Source organism: Dermacentor silvarum, chromosome 3, assembly GCF_013339745.2.
Source record: "Dermacentor silvarum isolate Dsil-2018 chromosome 3, BIME_Dsil_1.4, whole genome shotgun sequence".
Lineage (NCBI taxonomy): Eukaryota > Metazoa > Arthropoda > Arachnida > Ixodida > Ixodidae > Dermacentor > Dermacentor silvarum.
In genome coordinates, this window is record NC_051156.1 from 224,637,933 (window position 1) to 224,657,404 (window position 19,472).

A 19,472-nucleotide genomic window follows, 5' to 3' on the forward strand; every position below is an offset into this window, starting at 1 on the left:
CACGCTGCACCGGCTGCAGACAGGAGCTGCAGGCATGGGAATCACACCCCAAGGGATCCCTTCCAATGGGTGGCTGAGCCAGGGTTCGAGCAAACACCCTCGTGTCTGCACGCCTGCTTTATGAAACAAGGGGTGAAAGCTAAGGCAGAGAGAGACACCCCGCTCCTTTCACGGCCATCTGTCGCTCACAGAGTGACGAAACTGCCTTCCATTGTGCCAAGATTAATAGAAATGTGAAAATAAAATATAACATCATAGTTGGAAGACGTTCAACATTTCAAGAAGACAGAACAAGAAAAAAAATGTTTCATGCTATGCAGGGGTGTGCGAATATTAGAAATTTCGAATATGAATTGAATAGTCTTTGCTATCCCATTGCATTCGAGAAACTGCTATTTGAAAATGTCAAACATTCATTTCCATTCAAATATAACATTTAGTACAGGCTATAGGGCGAGAGAAACTGAAGCAAGTCTGGATTGTTATGAATGATTCTGTTGCGGGAAAGCAGCAGTCAAGAAAGCAGTTTCCAGGTAAACGCACAACACAGCTACTGTTCAATAATCTCCTGCCATTCAATAAGAATGCCTCGCTTTTAGGCAGCCTATATATGAATTTATTTTCTCGATTTAGGCAAAGCTATTTATTATTTGGCCACCATCTCCATGTGTGCATCCAGTATTACCGCTACTCTCCAACATAGACAACCTCTCATGCACTTTTTAAGGCGTTGTTCCATTGCTTCATTATTCTCATAGTGCACTGGATAACTTAAAGAAACTGTTCACAATTTATAAGCTCCTTAGTTAACTGGACATCCAGCTGCAAATGTCATTACATGCGTTTATCAAATAATCGAAATAACCCTCTCCTTTTTTTTTACCAAACGGACCCCATACAACCTTTTTTTTAGTTGTTTAGAAATGGGACAATATTTTATATTCTATTCAATACTCGGAGGTCATCTTTCTCGAATATTTGTACTTAATTTGGAAATTTCAATATTCGAACACCCCTAGTGCAATGTAAACAGGAAGATTCAAATGGGTCATTGCAAATGGTAACCATCATTCTTGGTGGCCCCAATCCACTTTCAATCTAGTTTTATAAAACGCTGTCTGGGTGCAGTATTACAGCTGTATTGGAGACTACCAAGGTGCCCACCCTTTAATTAATACCATTTCTTTTATCCATCAGGCAAACACAATTTGGCTGCAAACTTTACTGTGCTACTATTGCCATGATATGTGTATAAGTGTCTTTTAGTGTGGACATAGCTACATTAACTTTATTATCAAGCACTAAAAACAAGTCTAGAAAAAAAAAAGGCTATTGTTTAGTGCCATATTTCATTTAGTCACAGCACACACATTTGCTATGCAGCTTTTGTAATTATTTTTGCATTTAACATTTGCGTTTATGTTATGGTTATAGGAATTACAATTTTGCATTTAAGTTATAAATCGAGCACCTCAGTTCCCCTTATTCGTCCCTTTTTCTGCATGTAATGTGTTTCATGCAATAATCGATGCACACTGTACACATTATCACACATCTTTTGAAAAAATGTTTCAGGTCATAAGAGGAAGCTTCAGCACTATGTGAATACACAGAAAATGTGTAAATTCTCTCATTATGCAAGTACTGAATTGATTTTGAAACTCACAGCATTTAAAGAAAGGTTGTATTCTAGCAACTGTAAATAGTAGACTTCCTCATTCAGTTTAAAAAAAAAATAAAACTGACAAAAAGAAGAAAACAAATGGGTGCGTCAAGTCAACTTCACCACTTTACGACAAAAATAGATAGTATTGCAGTTCAGCAAACCCTATTTAATAGTGTGCTTAAATTATAAGAAAGTTTATGCATTACACACGACTCCAGAAAGTCAGCATCGGCAAATCATACATGAAGGAAGTTTATTACATATACTGTAACTTAACACACTTTAAACTTGAGGCTTCAACTTTGTTTATTTACTCACTGAAATTTCATTATGTGCACCCACACCTGTAAAACATTTCAAACCTTGAATTAAGAACCTAAGCGTCACCCAGAATTTGCAACATATGCAACAAACTTTATGAATATCAGTTAAGTGATTGTCTAATGACAGCATTTCTGCATTTCACATGTATTTGAATAAGGGAGGACTCGCGCTAAAGCTTCCCCTAGCAGGCAATGAAACAAATTGAATATTAAACTGTTCAAATATAGCCACCCATGAGTTTTGTGGCACTTCCCATTCATGGTCGGAAACAATTAACTTCTCTGCTTCAGTCTTCAAGTGAGGATTCTCAAGGATCAACTGCTCTTAATATGAGAAATATAGATTCAAAACTAGTTCTGTAGCGAGTTTCAAGTGAGCATTCTCAAGGATCAACTGCTGTTAATATGAGAAATGTAGATTCAAAACAAGTTCTAGAATTAAATACAAAAATTTTGTGTACACATGTCCTTAATGACAACATTTAGTGACCAGCCTTTGTCTTCTTCCAAGCTTTCAACCTTGGATTTCACTTTTTCTACAGCTAGAGCTGAGCATTTATGTGGAGAATCAGAATAGAATAGACAATTTGACAGCAAATGCAGATCATTACCCAGTGTTGAAAGCTTGAAAACTGCACTTTGGGGCACATATTCGGCATCAGAATGGAGGGGCTCCAAATTAATCCTACCAAAAGAACAAGTTCTGCATTCTCCTTTATCAGAATGTGGTTACAGCAGCCCAGAAATGAACCTCCCACTTGAGTTTAGCAGCAGTATATTGTGACCTGACCACTGAGCTACTTACAAAAATATATGCATTGTTTATCTTTAATACTATCAACTTCCATTAATTCGACCCTGACGGGACTGACGAAATTGATCGAACTATCCGGTGAGTCGAATTAAACAAGATGCATGAAAAACGCCAGGACACACTGCCAATTCGTTTGACGGTGGTATTTTTCCAATTCTAACAAGCCCCCGAGACAAATGCACACCCACTTTCTGTGTGTCCAAAGTAGCAGACTGACGTACAAATGACATTTAAGCTTCTAAACAAAGTAGAAGAGATCACTATTGGAGTCATCATAGGGATCAGGTATGTGCTTGCTGACTGGTCAAGTTTGAATTATCTGGTGACGGTCAATTTTAGGATCGAAATAACGATGGGGATACATAGGTGCCGACCGGGACCTTTGGCCGGGATTGAATTAACCGGAGTTGAAATAACAGAAGTCTACTGTATTCAATAAAAGGTCTAAAAGACCCTATTCCATGAGTTCTTTTTTTCTTTTAATAAGTTTGTATATAAAATACCCAAGTATTGAATGAATGCATTGCAGTGAAGCAAATTCCATCTACAATCATGGACAATTAAGATGAGTCCTTGGCAATACCAGTACAAACTGACAGCGCAACCTCATTAAAGATTTGGAGGTAACCATTAAATTTATGTTCAAGAAGGATCTTTCCAACTTTCAGCCTTTAGTTCATGGTTGACCTTGTTGCCTTAAACTATTTTTTATTTACCAATATGTAGACTTCCACTAAATTAACTCTGATTAATGCAATTTTTCAGTTAATTCGATACCAACCGAAGGTCCCAGCAGGTGCCAATACATTTCTATGGGGCCAAACATCCATTATTTCGGTCTCAAAATATGCCTTCGCCGAATAATTAGAATTTGACTGGTCAGCTTCGCCGAAACACAGCCGTGCTATGCGGTGGAGCTAAGACTGGAAACGAGCCATTGTTAGGAGACATCGTATGCATTCCTTAATTAAACACGCGTGCACGCGCCGTCTCCGGTCACAGTACTAGCACCTAGATGCTAAATAAGCATATTGGCATCCATTCAGAGCTGTTTCAGCGGTGATTTGAGCCCTCGTTTTGCCCACCATGCGTGTCTCGTATACAAGAATGTTAACAGGGCCTAGTATACGTTCCTTAATTATACACGCGAGCACGCTCGGTGCACCGAGAAGAGGAAAAAAAAACATCCACGTTTTGGAATAGAAAAGAAGCAAGATGAAAAAACTTGAACATTCAAGGGGATGTTTCCAGCCAACAAAACAGCGGGTGTCTTTCCAAAACTCTGAAGGCCAGCCGGTAAACTTAATAGGTGTCTCTGTGTTCGTACTGTGACTGGAGACGGCGCATGTACTGCACATGTGTAATTTAGCGAGCATGTGCTATGTCTTGGTATGCTTCACCGCATAATACAGCTGTATTATGGCAAAGCTAACTTCGAAGTCAAATACCACGAAGTGAATGATTGGTGCGTTCCGGCTTTTTTTTTTTTTTTTGTCTTTTTTTAAATTCAACCAGTTTCGTCGGTCCCATAAGTACCAATTAATGAAAGTCGACTGTACACACATTCATTATTTGCACTCATCAAGTACAATTTACACATGTGTGCACAACAATATAAAAAACAGGAAAAGTAGTTCTCATTGTGCATCAATCCTCTGCGCAAGAAGCACAAAAATAATTTTTTTGACTGGGCGTTCTAACATAGTGAATAGAATAATTATACGGAGTTCTTTTGAAGCATCTGCAAGAACACCATAACAATGCTGAACCAAGAATGCTCTCCTTACAGTACTAAACATAGAGAGATCTCAATGCTGGACATGTAAGGTGCCAGTAATGATCTCACTGATAAAACTCAGCAAAGGAAAGAGCAGCTAGTTGTTAGTAATTCAGCGAAGTGGCAAGTAGATATTGGATTGCTTGAAACAACACATGGAGAGTACAAAACAAGTGCAAGCCATCAGCTGTTTATGTTTACATATCACTGTAGAACTTTCATGAAACATAACAGAAAGTACAGTGGAATCTAGTTGATATGATCTTCATGAGAACCGGAAAATAAAGTATCATCCGAAAATCATATTATCCAAAATACATTGCTCCTATAAGGCACTGGCCGGGAAATTAACAAAAAACATTATCCCGAAAAATGTATTATGCAGAATTGTATTAACGAGATTTTGCTGTGCTAGCAAAGGCCAAAGATAAGCAGCAAAAAAGATTTGGGAGCAGTGTGTGATTTTACCAAATGTGTTTTGGTCACAGAAAACTATGTGCATTTAGACATCAGGGAAGGGAAAGTAGTATTTTTCGGCACACAACACTCACCCCCAATTACAACAGCCTGGAAAGAAAATAATAGTCCGTGCATATAGCTCACGGAAATAACTGCATACAACAACACTCAAATCTTTGTAAAAACAGTCTCCATTCGCGGATGCACGACTAGTTTGTTCACATTGCATCTTCTGCCAGTTGCTCTGTTCCCTGGCCCACTTTTCAGCGATGCTGATTAAGCTGGATTCACACGACGGACTTGATCGCGGACGAATCAGTTACGTGACATGCGACGTGAATTAGATCATTTTGAAGCTAGCATTCATGCGACCGAGGATGAGAGTGAACGGAGTAGCCCTCGAATGGGCAATGGCGACGGAGCAAACGCGACCGAGCTAAATATCCCAGCAGTCTGGCTTTCCACTGTATCGCAAAGCACTTCACATGAACCGAGGGATCGCCACGGGAACGGGTGATGCACGAAACTGCCAGCGTTACGGTGCATTAATGCTCACAAGTGTGGCTTCACAGTAGCGTGTGCCGCATTGCCATGAATCCATACCTCATGGCGGAATTCACATATAACCTGCACCCCGACTTTACTGTTATGTTTTTAAAATTTTTGGTGTGGGTTATACGCACAAAAATACATACTGTCAGACCTTGTTGTACTGAATATGGATTTACGTATTCAAATTATTGGGTATATCGATTTCTCGTCAAGATTTTCTAAGAATTATAACATAAAATTTTGTACACCGACTCTGCATCGGCACGCAAAGGACATGTACAATATCCCAAAATTGAAGAATATGTACTTCAGACACATGCAGCAGGCTTCTCCACAACACAATGTCAATAACCAATGTGCTGCAGACAAACTGGGACAAAGTCGGAAAAATTTTTTGTTTGGATCAAGTAGTCCTGACACTTACTGACTGAATTGTGTGGCTTAGCCTTGTTCTGATTTATTTATCTTTTTTTTTGTACAAGCCTAATTCAGGCAACAAGAACCATTTTGAGAACTTCAATTGTTCGTTTTAACAAGGTTGCACTGTGTCCATTAATCAGTAAGCAAGCAGCACTGTTCAACGTCTCTTTCCCTGTGCAAGATATTTTTTTCCACTGCTCAAAGCGACAGATGGTATTCTGAAGCCAATGCACTTTCATTAATTGCTAGAGCTTCAGTATTCTCTCGTTAACTAGTACAGGTGCTATGCCACGTTCACGGTGCTATGCATCTAGATTGTATTGACTTGTTGCACGGCCATGTGTTCAGATGGTGCATTCTTAGAGAAGAGGCATGCCATTGGCCCAGTTGTTCGCTAACTACAGTCAACGACCGATTTTCCCGATGCCCGATTTTTAGGACATGCCTGATAATTCGGACACGCCTGATAATTCAGACACCTTAGTGGCACAGCCATGTACCCCACAGAGTCGATGTAAAAGAACGTATAAAATTTTGGACGTGAGAAATCTCAGCCGTCAGATTTTCCCGACTTTTTGCCAGGACTGCAGGTCCGAAATGGCATTAATCGAAGCCACCACTGCCGCCATTTCGATTATCTAGCTGCCTCAAACTGGCGCTTTCGCACGTAAAAACCGCTGGCAGCCACCACTGTGCCAACACTAGGCCTAGCTACTTTGACGCATGCTACCAAGCTTCTTGCTGTTCGGTGCCATGCTTTTCATCAAAACAATTCGCTGTTGTTAAAAATGGCGCCTACTCCACCTCTGTAACCCTCACCAATGGCTTCAAAGCTCAAGCGCGACGCGTTGCATAATAGCGCTTTCCGAAAGTCACCTTCGCCTCAGCACAGCAGTGTTATATGGTGAAACATATGCAAAGTATTGCAGTGAAGCATATCATGAGGGGAAAGGGGTATTGTCATGCGTGCACCCGCCGTTTCCTATCACAGTACAAGCACTGATACGCCTAATAAATGTACTGGCAGGGCTTTAGAGCAATTTCGGACCTGTTTGTGGCGATTTGAGGCCTTGAGGTGCAGTAAAAGGTATATATTCATTTTTTCGGACTGCCCAATTTTTGGACCTTTTCACAACCCCTAGGGAATCCGAAAAATCGGATGTTAACTGTATCCCATTTGGCTGTTAAAAAAATTGCGGGTTTAATCTTTCAAAACTGCACAGCGCGTCACGAGTATTCGAAGGTTTCAGAAAACCTTTGGTCCCCTAGGGTTGTTTAACGTGCACCTGAAACTTTGTACAGGAGACGAGTGTTTTTGCACTTTGCCAACATCGAAATGCTGCCACTGCAGCCAGGACTCAAAACTATAGCCTCGTGCTTAGCACCAAAACACCAAGCCCCATAGTGGGTCATTTGACTGTTGGAGAGGGGAGTTCGTACGCCATGTTGGTATGGTGCACACCTGGTTCAATGCTGCTATGAGCCTCCCTAGACGCCCACCCAAATTGACACATTATAGATACCTTGTTCAAGGCACATAAGATCACTACGGCAGGAGGCATACAGCTAAGAATGTTGTGGTCGCATATTATGTCCAAGCAATCATGCACAATCTAAAAATAAGTTGCTGCAAATGAAGGCACATGCATGTGGTGGTCGTGTGCTGAACACACAGAAGTGTTATGTGAGAACAACATCTTCTAAAAGAAGGAAATAACAGATGACACTTTGCACTTGTCCTGTCCTCTCAGGGTTTGCACTTGTCCTGTCCTCTCAGGGTGCTATTACAAGTAATCCATTCAGCACAGATCCCTACAATGGCTGATGAATGGCCAAGCAAACAACTTTGCTTAGGGTGTTGGGCATGCTGAAAACGCACCCCAGACAGCCAGGCCATTTACCAGCAGAGACTTATGGTATGCTTGGCCATTATACCTTAGAAGTATTTCTGGTTATATCAAGGCTACTGACGAAAAGAAAAGTAGCAGCAAATCCCTCTACCTGACGATTCAGAGAATTACTATTAAGGGCCAATTATGCCACAAAACAATAGAAATTGCAGCAAGTCCATACACACACACACACACACACACATGCGCACACACACACACACATCAAGTGAACAATCTAAAGAAATTAGAACACCAAGAATACAAACACCACCTTGATTCATGACTACAAAATGAGAATGCCAAAACATACTAGAGTTGATCCGGAATACACTGAACTCAAAAAGCTCATGAAATAGTTTGATTTATTGATAATTCGAAGTATAACATATGCCTCTCTAAATACTTTGTACCCACGTCTTTGACAATTCCTAGAGATCGTCAAAAGCAGGAATTTAGTGATTTGTTTCTTCAAGGCCATGTCAAACACACAAACATGTATTTATATTTTACACATGTCAGAAATCATTCATGGTACAGAATCATTTCTGACAGTGTGCTGCTGTTTTGTAGCAATGCCTTTTCCCGATGCCCTAATGCCTTTCGGCACTTTTCACGTTCATCAGTGGCCATGTTCAAAGCTCCACCCAGGGCGGAGCTCCGTCACTTTACCACTCATGAACGCGAAAAGTGTCGAAAGGCATTAGCATTGGGAAAAACCATCGCTACAAAATAGCAGCCCCTATCACAACACTAACCCGGAAAGCCCACATTGCCAGGCCACAAGACCATGATGTGCCTCGCACATGCCGATGTTCTTGTTGAGTGTTATTATTCGGGAAAAGGTAGAAATGTATGCAGCACAGAATGAAACTAGCATGTGTGGATGTGCCCCGTGCTGCCATAAGAGCATTTCTACTGCAAATTGCGTATGGATATGCCTCGACAAAACAGTCCATTGTCATATGTCAGCAACAAGTTGACCTGCCAGATGCTGTTAGATTCAAAAGTGGCTTTCAGCTTGCAGAACTTCCTAGCCTATTCACATTCATGTGTAACCCTGCGAGCACGAATGAAATTGAGCACGGATAAGTCGTGACCACCAGGGGATCTTTAACGTGCCCCAAATGCATGGGACACGGGCGTTTTTGCATTTCACCCCCATCAAAATGCGGCCGCTGCGGCCAGCATTTGATCCTGCGACCTCGTGCAACCCCATTGCCGCTAAGCCACCGCGGTGCATTACCGTGTTTCCAGTAGCTTAGATATAGCTCTGTGGGGCCAAAGTTCAGAGACACTAATAAGTCTTTTTGTCTGCCTTCGGTTGCAGTTTGCATATGCCTGTACACTGGATTACATGTAGTCGTGATTTTGGTATGGCCATGCGCGGTGCCTCTTCTTGCGGCAACTGCTCAACTGTTTCTTCTTCCCACTCATTTCTGACGTTTTCTTCTTCTGCTGAAATGCGTTTTTGAGACAACAAATTGATAGCCATAAATTATGCCAGACATTTTTCTCCATTTTTTACTATATCGTAGGCATGGAGTACACACATATTTCTGTGTATGCTGTTGGTGTGATTCTAGCATTTTTTTTAGACAACATATTGCTTCCGATAAGTTTTTTCTGTATTCATGAGTTTTCAATCATTTCCTACTACTGTATATCAAATTTGGCGGTGAATAGGAGTTTGGTACACGAGTAGTGCAGTGCTATACTTTCGCAAGGAATTTACAAGGGGATGTTACGACTGTTCAACATAATTTGATATGTCCGAGTGTGATATATATGGGATCAACTGTAGTATACATGTGTCTAGGAATCTGCAATTAACATTCGTAGTCCTCCATTTTCTTGGTTTGTATGCCTTACACTGTTTTCGTACGTTAAATAGAAGAAGCATAAGACGACTGAAATATTTTACTCACACATATGCAGTAAGTGTAGCATGATTTCGGAATCATTAAGCATATTCACAACATTAAGGAGTATGTCAAGGAATATATGTAGGTGCTCTTTCAAGATGGAGGGGGAAGGAGGGGTGCTCACTTCAAAAGACAGCCATCATCGGTCATCACTGCAGAGGGTGCCTTTTTGGCAAAGTTCAACACTATTATAATTTTCTGTTTCCCAGCAACATGGCAAACCATAAAAGCAGCAAAGTGAACCAACAAGACTGCAGCCGTTGCAAACAATACTGTTCCTAAGGGATCACTAGGACTCTACACAAGAGCAAGCCTACAGCAGATCAGCTGTTCTATTCAACTAGCCATGTAACTGAACCTTGTAAAACCCTTGAACCATGCAGGCTGAATCGCCCATACAAGAGCAGCACTGCTGCTTAGAGTCAGTAAGAAATATAGTACAAGCAATTTCTGTAACAAAAACATTGAAGCTATGGAGAATACATGTAATATTGCAGTTCTTAACTTACGCATAGACAGATCTCATGCATATTCAAACAGGTTGCACCAGCTATTCAGGCAAGAAATAAACATGTTTTAAGCAAAGTTACCAAATAGATATCACTGACGAGAATGTCTTGTTTGGCTGGTTGGTGTACCTTTGGTGACAGAACTTGCTGCATAAACAATACACACAAACATATATGCAGAATATGTGCTCGTGATGCGCATGTGTTTGTGTGTAGTCCAATATTTTCACAGAAAGTTATTTCACCAAAAATCTATTTTAAAGTAAAATAAAGAGAAAAAACACTTTGCCAAGCATATAAGCAATCTAGCTTCCAAGAAAACGAACCTGGGCAAATTTCATTAATCTCAGATGGCATTCAATGCCAAGCATTGGAGAAGTACCTGTTGTCTTTCATGTTCACTATGTTGCAGAAGAAACATGTGACAAAACAAGTGACATGCTATGCTATGCTGAAAATCAGGAGACTTGTAGGACAAGCAACAATGGAATACCCACAGCAATGTGGTTGATTTGAGATCTGATCTTGGAGAATGTGGTCAGCTGTACCGCTGAGCCAGAGGAGACCCGAAGCAAGGCAGCATTCACGCCTCGCCACAGGCCGCGCAGGTGGTCTCTGCGGTAGATGCGCAGCAATGCCGCCAGCATACCCTCATGGTTGTGCTGGTAGCCCACAGCTATGGACGTTGCTGACTGTGCCTGCAGCTGGACCTTGACCTGAAAGAAGAACGTGCAAAATGTAAAAAAAGCAAGAAAATGAAGCAGCAGAAAAAAAGATGCCAACAATATCTTTTGTCTCTTAATGTACATATAACCCAGTGAAATGGTGATCCATCTTAGCAATGGACACCTTTGCACAAAGTTTGTTTATGCATGGGCTTCCTAACGTACACCACTGTGTGTATGTGCGTGAGTATGTGTGAAGGGGAGGGGGGAGAAGATTTCATATCCCATAACCGCACAGTGGGTTATCAGTAGGGCTCCTTGTTTTCAGATTAAACAATCCGATAAACACTCGCCAGTAAAATTTTTGACAATTCGGATTTATCTGATAAACTCCAATTTTAACGGCCAATATGACCCTGTTCTATTCTACACCGAAAGGGCATGTTCTAAGCAGTCATTGATAAATCGGCCGGTTTGGCCAATATAAACTTTACGTCACGTCAACAGTATCTCGTAGACCACACCCATCACAAAGGGCTTGTCGCGCACGGAGCGAGAGATGTATGACCGCTCAACGACTGTCGCAGACCTTCATGGATACTACGCTGCTGCCGCTGAAAAGTGGAGACAGACAGTTGAGAGGAACCTTCGATGTACTCCAGCACACCAGTGAATCGTTTTAGTATAGTGTTCAAATTGTGAATCTAAATGTGAAGCATGAGTTGTCCCGCACGTTCGAAACCTATGCGCCTATTTTTAATTTAGTGTTTCTTGAAACTGACGACAAGAGCCAACTCATGAGTGATTTTGCGAATTATTAGAGCCAATTAATCAGTAACATTGTTGAACCCCTGTCGCTTTGGCGACTTCACACTGTCTATTGGCCAGTGCTTTCTCACTGCGCGCTGAGTCTTCTAGCGCAAACGTTGAAAGGGCATTTTCAAAGCTGAGAATCATCGATCGAAAGGAGCGTGCTTCCATCAGTGACAGCAACCTCGTAAAGTATGATTACGTCAATTACAAATTTAATGCTGTAATACGCACAAATGTAGGTGTTTTGTATTGATGCATTTGTGCTTGTGTGTATGTCTTTGTGCATTCAAACCTTCTAGACAACAAAAATACGCTTCGTGTATTCTGACGTTTTCGTGTTCAAACATCATTTCATCTAAGATTTTGGAGTATTGAGAATAATGCAAAATTAAACTCCGAATTTCAGAGAATTGGGTATTTACGAGAAATAAACTCCGAGAACACGAAGCCCTAGTTATGAGGGACGCTGTAGTAGAGCACCTGGGGTCCTTTAACATGCACCTAAATCTAAGTACACAAGTGCATCAAAATACAGCTGCAAGGGCCAGGAATCCGACCCATGACCTGGAGCAGAATGCCATAGCTGCTCTCCACTGATTAACCTAGCTCTGCACAACCATCAACTTGCTTTTGTGTTAGATCAAAACTGAGCTGGTCTCAATTGAAACTCCTTAGCTATGTTTTCACAAAGATTCAAGCTTACATTTCAGCTATGACAACCTTGTGGTTGCTGTAAGGGCTACTGCATGTATTCGTGGTCATGCTGAGCATTCCAGAATGAAAAACGTACTGTCTGTGCAATGTTACAAAGAAAGCATGCCAATAGGTGATGAACTGCATTTAATGAGAAGAGACTTCACTACCGAGTCCACGTTCACTGGTGTTTCATAATGCTGAACAATGACGTTCCAGTTTTTACAGGTCACACAGTGTGGGGTACTCTGCACATGCCTCCTATAATAATGCCAAGATTAGCTATATCAGTACAATAACTGGAAACAAACCATCTCCCCCTTACATACTTCAAATCAAGACTACAGCAGAGTCAAAAGAAATGCATTGACCACCCTAAACTTTGTTTTCTCATGTTTGTTTCCATGCCAGTATACTCAGATTAAATCTGGGGAATCTGTAGGTCTGGGGATCAAACAGAATCTGTTGGCCACCTGCTACAGCACACTATGTCCAAACAAGGCACTGCTGGATGTCCCTTGTATTTTTTTTTTTTTTTTGCTTAATGCCTTCAGCTTCACTTGTACTGAACTTTACACGACATGAGAATGCCACCAGAAACTGTTTCATTGTACTTTCTTTAGAAGCACCTGTAAATGAAATGCTATGGTTAACTAATTGGTATCCAAATAATCAATAGATATAAAATAACCTAACCGAATTCAGCGGTCTTTTTCTTTTCCCTGCACTTTTCTCTAGATATGAGAGAAACTGTAACCTCAAAAAAAAAAAAAAACTTGTTCACAAATGAAACCCTAGTTACAAACATAATTGACCAGCAGCAATGTGTACTTTCACGCACTACAATGAATTGAATAAAACTATTTCAATCATTTTACAAGAACTAATATAAACATTTTCTACTGCTTTTTTACTCAAATATGGACACTATTTCTTCAAAGGAGCAAAATTATTATGTAGCTTCTTTTCTTCACTCTCTTATGAAACAGAGAATGTCAAAAAATTCCCCATGCCCTCTTCTGGAAGGCCACTTGCAGTCCTTTTTTTCAAAAGCACTGTAAATAAAGATATTGACACTTGCTCTCAACAGCTGACAGGAAAAGTAGCAAGTCATGTTGCTATATGATGCAAGGAATCACGCCACTTTTAGTCCAGACAGAATGTTATCAGCTGCCCACAAGCTAAAGGCATGGGGACTCTCTTATCTGCTCAAAGGAGTAGGATAAGGTGCCACAGACGCAAACAGATAAGCTTGTAACACAGCGACGATTGATTTACCCTGTGTTTAACCATGATATGGCAGTTTCAAAGCATGCCATTTTTTTCCCACACGTCACGGCAACGTTTATATATATATATATATATATATATATATATATATATATATATATATATATATATATATATATATATATATATACACACACACACACACGTTAGCGAGCTTTAGCAAGCAGGCTTCAGATATATACAAGCTGCATTCAGCATAAAATGTAGAAAGGAAGACATTTAGGAGGTGCACATGCGTACATATTAAGAGTTTAAAATTCAGTCTTTCACACATTTTTTATACTTAAAAGGAAAAAAAGCCGTTTTTCCAAGCCAGCAACTTCAGTCACGTGCAGGAGCCCTACCCTGACGAACAACAAAAGAACGGAAATCCACAATATAAATTCAGATGACGGTCGCACAGGTGTTCTACAAAATAACTGTTGGCTGAAACCAGAGAAAGAGCCAGTGCACTGAAAAAGCTCGAATAAATGAAGGCAAATGCGATTTTAGAAGCATTCTGGCAGACTACCCTCACTTGCCCATCATACTCATGTGGCAGGATCAGGGGTCCCGTTTTGCTGACTCGTATTTGCATTTTCTGGGTCAGCAATTGGCGTATTCACTCAGGGTTAACCAACACACTGATACGAAATGTTCAACAGAAAGTGACAGAGAAAGGAAGCAAATGAGTGCATCAATCAATTCTTACCAACTCACCCAGCTGACAACTCTATTAACACATCATAACTGGCAGTCAATGCACTCATTAGGCCACTGCTTTACATTGTCTTGAGAAACTGTTTGCAAAACACAGTGTTTGCAAGAGCTTTTACAGGACAGACTGAGGGCTTAGCTGGTTTGGTATTGCATAGGAAAGAGCACAAACGCAAGAAAATGTTGTAAGTGAAGCCTGTATTCATACTCTCAATGCTCCATCTTGCCTGTTGAATTTGCACACTTCCTTCTGAGAAGTTTCAAAGACAATGCACATACAACCACCATAGAGGCTTGGGCTAGTCGGTACATACTCGACAGGGTAGCAGCGCGAACAGACTAAGGACAAGAAGGGGAACACACACCAGCGCTGATTGATGACTGAATTCTTTATTAAGAAAGGAACACAAATATACGCCTAAAGCAAACAAAGGCACATCACTGCGCATGACCAAGAAGAGTGAAACACCGATAAGATTTCCCCAGAATTATTGCGGTTGTTCAGATAGGTTAGTTCTGTCTCAGTCAAGGCCAAAGATGTAGTGCTGACGCATGACGTACCATTCCTTGCAATGGCAGCAGCCTCAAAGATTTTACGTGCACAAGCATCATTGTAGAGTTAGCAGATCGCGCACCATGAGAAGTCAAGCCCCGGAGTATGGCACACATCACATTCACTGTAGTGCAAGGCCAAGTTGCTTCCCGTACTGGAACGAAGGCTGCAGGCATGCTCTCTTAAACATTTATATAAACAAGGACATCCAATGTAAGAGCGTCACACAGGGAAGAGGCACTTCGTACACCACACCTGCTTTGTACTTGACGAATGATGCGACATGCTTCTTTTTACAAGCAGCTTCTTGGTCATGCACAGTGGTGTACCTTTGTTTTCTTAAGGTATGTATTTGTGTTCTTTTCTTAATAAAGAATTCAGTCATCAGCAGCCCTCACCCTCGTGAGCTTCGTCACCAGGCATGCTAAAGGAGCCAGCCCTACAACAGCTTCCAGTTACAGGTGATCTCATTCATGAAGCAGCTTCAACCTTTCAACAAAGACCACGAAGGTTGGGCCCCCTTCTCCAAATGCAGGCCTGAGATGTGCATGCAATAAACATTCGAGTTCCTCATGCCTGGAACATGGATAGTGAAAAAATCTGCATGTAGGGGCGTCTGCTAGGATACGCATTAACAACCTGTCTTTCCTCCTATGGCTACCACTGCAGATTCCTATGAAACACTGCTTGCCTCACTTTCACACATGAGCTTTTTCATAAAGCCGAATTCAGCAACCTTTCAATATATATATATATATATATAAAATGGAAAACGAGGCATCCACCTAATCGTAGCAATTGCTACAAAGAAAACCCATACGGGTTCCTCGTAAGAAAAGCCTCACAGTTGAAAAATTCGTCCTGGTTCGGGGCTCGAGCCCAGGTGGCAGAGCAAAGTCGATTTTATCAACTCGACGCAAAGGCAAGTGTTTGATGTATTATTATTATAACATTATATTACTATTACACATTTTACTGAACCTCTCTCTACCTGCGCCCAACGTGTTCTATACGGTCGAACACAAGGATCAATTTCGAGCAATGCTAAATCCACGACGCAATGCTAAATCTGGAATATGCTAGCAACAATGCTTTTGCGCAGTGCAAACAATCTGCCCACTCCTTATTCCTTGTTGGGCAACGCGGAGAAGGCTCACCAGGTAGAGGGGACTCCCCACGAAGGCGCCGACGCAACCGGCCACGGCGCCAGCCACGATGCTGCAGGGCACGTTGAGGCTGCCGTTCTTGTTCTTGGTGAGTTGCAGGTCTTCCATGATGTGGTAGGCGCCCAGGCGGGTGCCGTTCATAAAGAACTGGTACCACAGTGCCGGCGACAGGCCGCTCTGGAGCGCCCGGAGGCCGTCGTGCTTGCCGATGGCGTAGAACGCGTGAAACACATTGCGGTAGTGAACTGTGTAGTGTCCGCGAGCCTGCAGCTCGCCCTGCAACTGAATACGTGTCTTGACCACTTCCAAAGGATTGGTGAAAAAGCCAGCACCACACGCGGCCAGTCCGCCAAGCAAAAATTCCATGCTACGCGCCGCTGAGGCTCAAAGCAGTAGTAACCTTCAGCGGCTCGCAGCTAATGCTATTTCCCGCGCGTGATCTCGCTGCCGAGTCCCTTGCTTACCGCCTGCTGAGGGTGTTGCTGCTGCGACTAACAACCACCCGCTGCCACAAAGAAAGTGCGAGCGTTCACAGATAGGATGACAAGGCGATCGCTGTGTCGAGCACAGACAGGTGCTCCAACTATTCAGTTCGTCAGACTCCGCGGTGCATCAGCCGTTATATGGACACGGCAAGGGTATATATAGCAGTGGCGGGCCCCCAGGATCTCTTTACGATAAACGAGGTTGCGGTCCGATTTCATGCATAGCTGGAAAGATAAGCGCAGGCTTTCATCGAGACATCACTGTTACGTCTGCGGAGGCGCGGTCGCGAGCGATATCAGAGATAGCTGCTGGAGCGAAAGCAAGAATGAATGAAAACTTGACCCAGCCGGCGCAGCAACGTCACCTCAACAGCTTGTTAAGCGCCCACTTTCTTCTGAAACCAAAGGTTTAATGTGATCTGGTGCAGTCACAAAGCGTTCTTATCAATAAATGTACATATGGGAATCGCTTTAGTCTCGTCAATTTTGGACAGGAAAGTAATAATTACCACGAAACATCACCGGCACACGTGCAGTTGCTGGCTCCACGGTCGACTGGTGTCCGAGTCAGGAAAACACAAAGTTATTTACACATTTCCCAATACTCATTAATGGCTGGGTTTGAAAACACACACTAAAAACGTGCTTGTAAATGAGATCTACTGACCTAGTAACGCGAAATTTCTGGCATTTAATCGCGCTCTCAATCGCTTCCGCAAGACGACGGTAGTGCCCTCTGCGAACGACTCCCGCAAACATTTATTTTGGTTTCAGTTTCACTTTTCAAGCGGGGCTATTTACTGTGTTATTGTTGAGTTTTGTATTTTTATAATACAAAATGTAAAAGCTAAATAATAAAACTAAACAAACACCAATTTCTTAAAAGTTTTAATTTTATTAAACGCTGTTGTAACAACGATCTAACTGCTCTAACTTCACAAAGTTAGGCTCGGTCAAGCTCGCAAATTTTTTCACTCGTCATATTGCGTTAAATGAAGTTCCAAGTCCTATAAACCATACAAAAACACTGGTGACTCTTTCTCTGTATACAATGCACTACAATAATTACTTTCTAGACCAGTTTCGGTTTCGGTACCAAAGAGGTGCGCGCGCCAGGCGCGCTGTGTATGATGCTCCGCCCAGCCATGAACCTGTACTTTCTCCAAATGGATATGTCAGAATAAACAAATTGGTAGGAACAACGTGTCATTATTCAATGGACCGCGACCGCTAAAGCGGCGTCTACCCAAAGTTGTGTGTAGACTGAGCGCTCAGAGAACTGAAGAAGTCAGCTACAGATATATAAGTGCGTAAGAGTGCCTTCCACTTGCGTCATTTTGTACAAACATTTCTGTTCAAACAAGCATTTGTACAAACAAGCATTTTATTTTTCATAGCATTTAGATTAAACATTTCTGCAACTATTAAAGAAAGAGTCGCTTACATAAGCGAACCCGAAGCAATGGAAATTTCAGAATGACCCCTACAGATTGTAATAATACGGCGTGTCACTACATCACTTGAATGCTAAACGCATTAACGTCGACAGTTGTTGTTAGGTGGGTTCTACCGGAATTTTTTTTTATTATTAACAATGCCATCATAACTAGCCTTATAGTATCTGATATCACTTTATCGAGCGGCCGTGTTGATGAGCTACAACACGTCAGCCAATTTTGTACTCTGTCATGAAGTCATCCAAAAGGACTCTGCTCCTTTATATTCGCGATATTGCACTGCTAATTTTGATAAAGGCAAACTAACATCGAAGAAAACTTGCCGCCCGTGAGAGCCTAACTTACAAGTAGGGTATCGAAACATAAGTGAACCGTAAACCGGAAAAACAAGCTGTATTTTCGCGCGAACCGGGCTAAACCAGAACGTTACGATTTTTTTTTTTTTGCACTTCTGAACGGAATATAAACGAAATGTAACAGCTTTCGGCTCAGGCTGGCCACGATTAATCTGTGTATTGTCTGCATTTGAGGCTCAACCATGCATATACGTACCTCACCTCATTTGTACATAGGTGTGCAAATATTCTAAACTCTCGAATAACGAATCGAATATTCACCTATTTGATTTGGTCTTCGAATCGAATAGCCACTATTCGCAAATGCAAATATTTTTTCGAATAGTTTTCGAATAATTCTCATCGTCAGATGTGCATCTCAAACATGAAACTGGTGCAAAAAAGTCGCAGTTTCGCCAGCAAAGCGAACCATTAATAGTGAAGCAAAATAATGTTAGTTTTTTTTTGCCGTATAAATTGCAACAAACATTCACTTACTAATTAAACAAGCATGGTGTCACGCGCGCACAGGCAAATGTGAGCAGGGGTGTTATTCTCGACGATGTCAAATTCCGCCATATTGTGAAATTTGGTAAGGGCGGCATTTTGAGCCAATCAGATAGGCGCTAGCAGCCTTTTGGCCTGCTCTAAGACAATCAGCACGGACAAGACGGTGAAGTCGAAAATATGGTGGAATTTGTCAATGTCCAGGATAGCACCCCAGATCAGACTCGATGACCGCGAGCAATCGCTGTCACAACGCTGGCGTGATGAAGAACGGCCGCAGCGGGAAGCAAACTTCGTGCTGCGTTTCGTTTCACCGCGCCTCGGAAACTTTACGCGACCTCCAAACACTAGGGGCGCGGGAAGACAGGGCACGTCAAGCCACTAGCCATCTCTGCTCGCCCTCACCATTTGCACCCGCGGCAGCTTACCTCCAAGATGCGGCGTGCGAGCCGCCTCTGCGCTCAGTCACGCGGAATGT

At 42.0% G+C, this 19,472-nt stretch overlaps 1 protein-coding gene across 1 annotated transcript in view; it reads right to left on the reverse strand.

The window, feature by feature from the left end:
- Positions 1-17,387, reverse strand: part of LOC119446788 (solute carrier family 25 member 35) — a 28,769-nt gene extending 11,382 nt beyond the window's left edge. Inside the window, exons 1-2 of the mRNA XM_037711337.2 lie at positions 16,202-17,387; positions 10,832-11,050 (exon numbers count right to left, since the gene is read on the reverse strand). Of these exons, the coding sequence (XP_037567265.1) occupies positions 10,832-11,050; positions 16,202-16,576 (594 nt within the window). The 5' untranslated portion in view covers positions 16,577-17,387. The remainder of the gene's footprint in view (positions 1-10,831; positions 11,051-16,201) is intronic.
- Between the last annotated feature and the right edge of the window lie 2,085 nt (positions 17,388-19,472).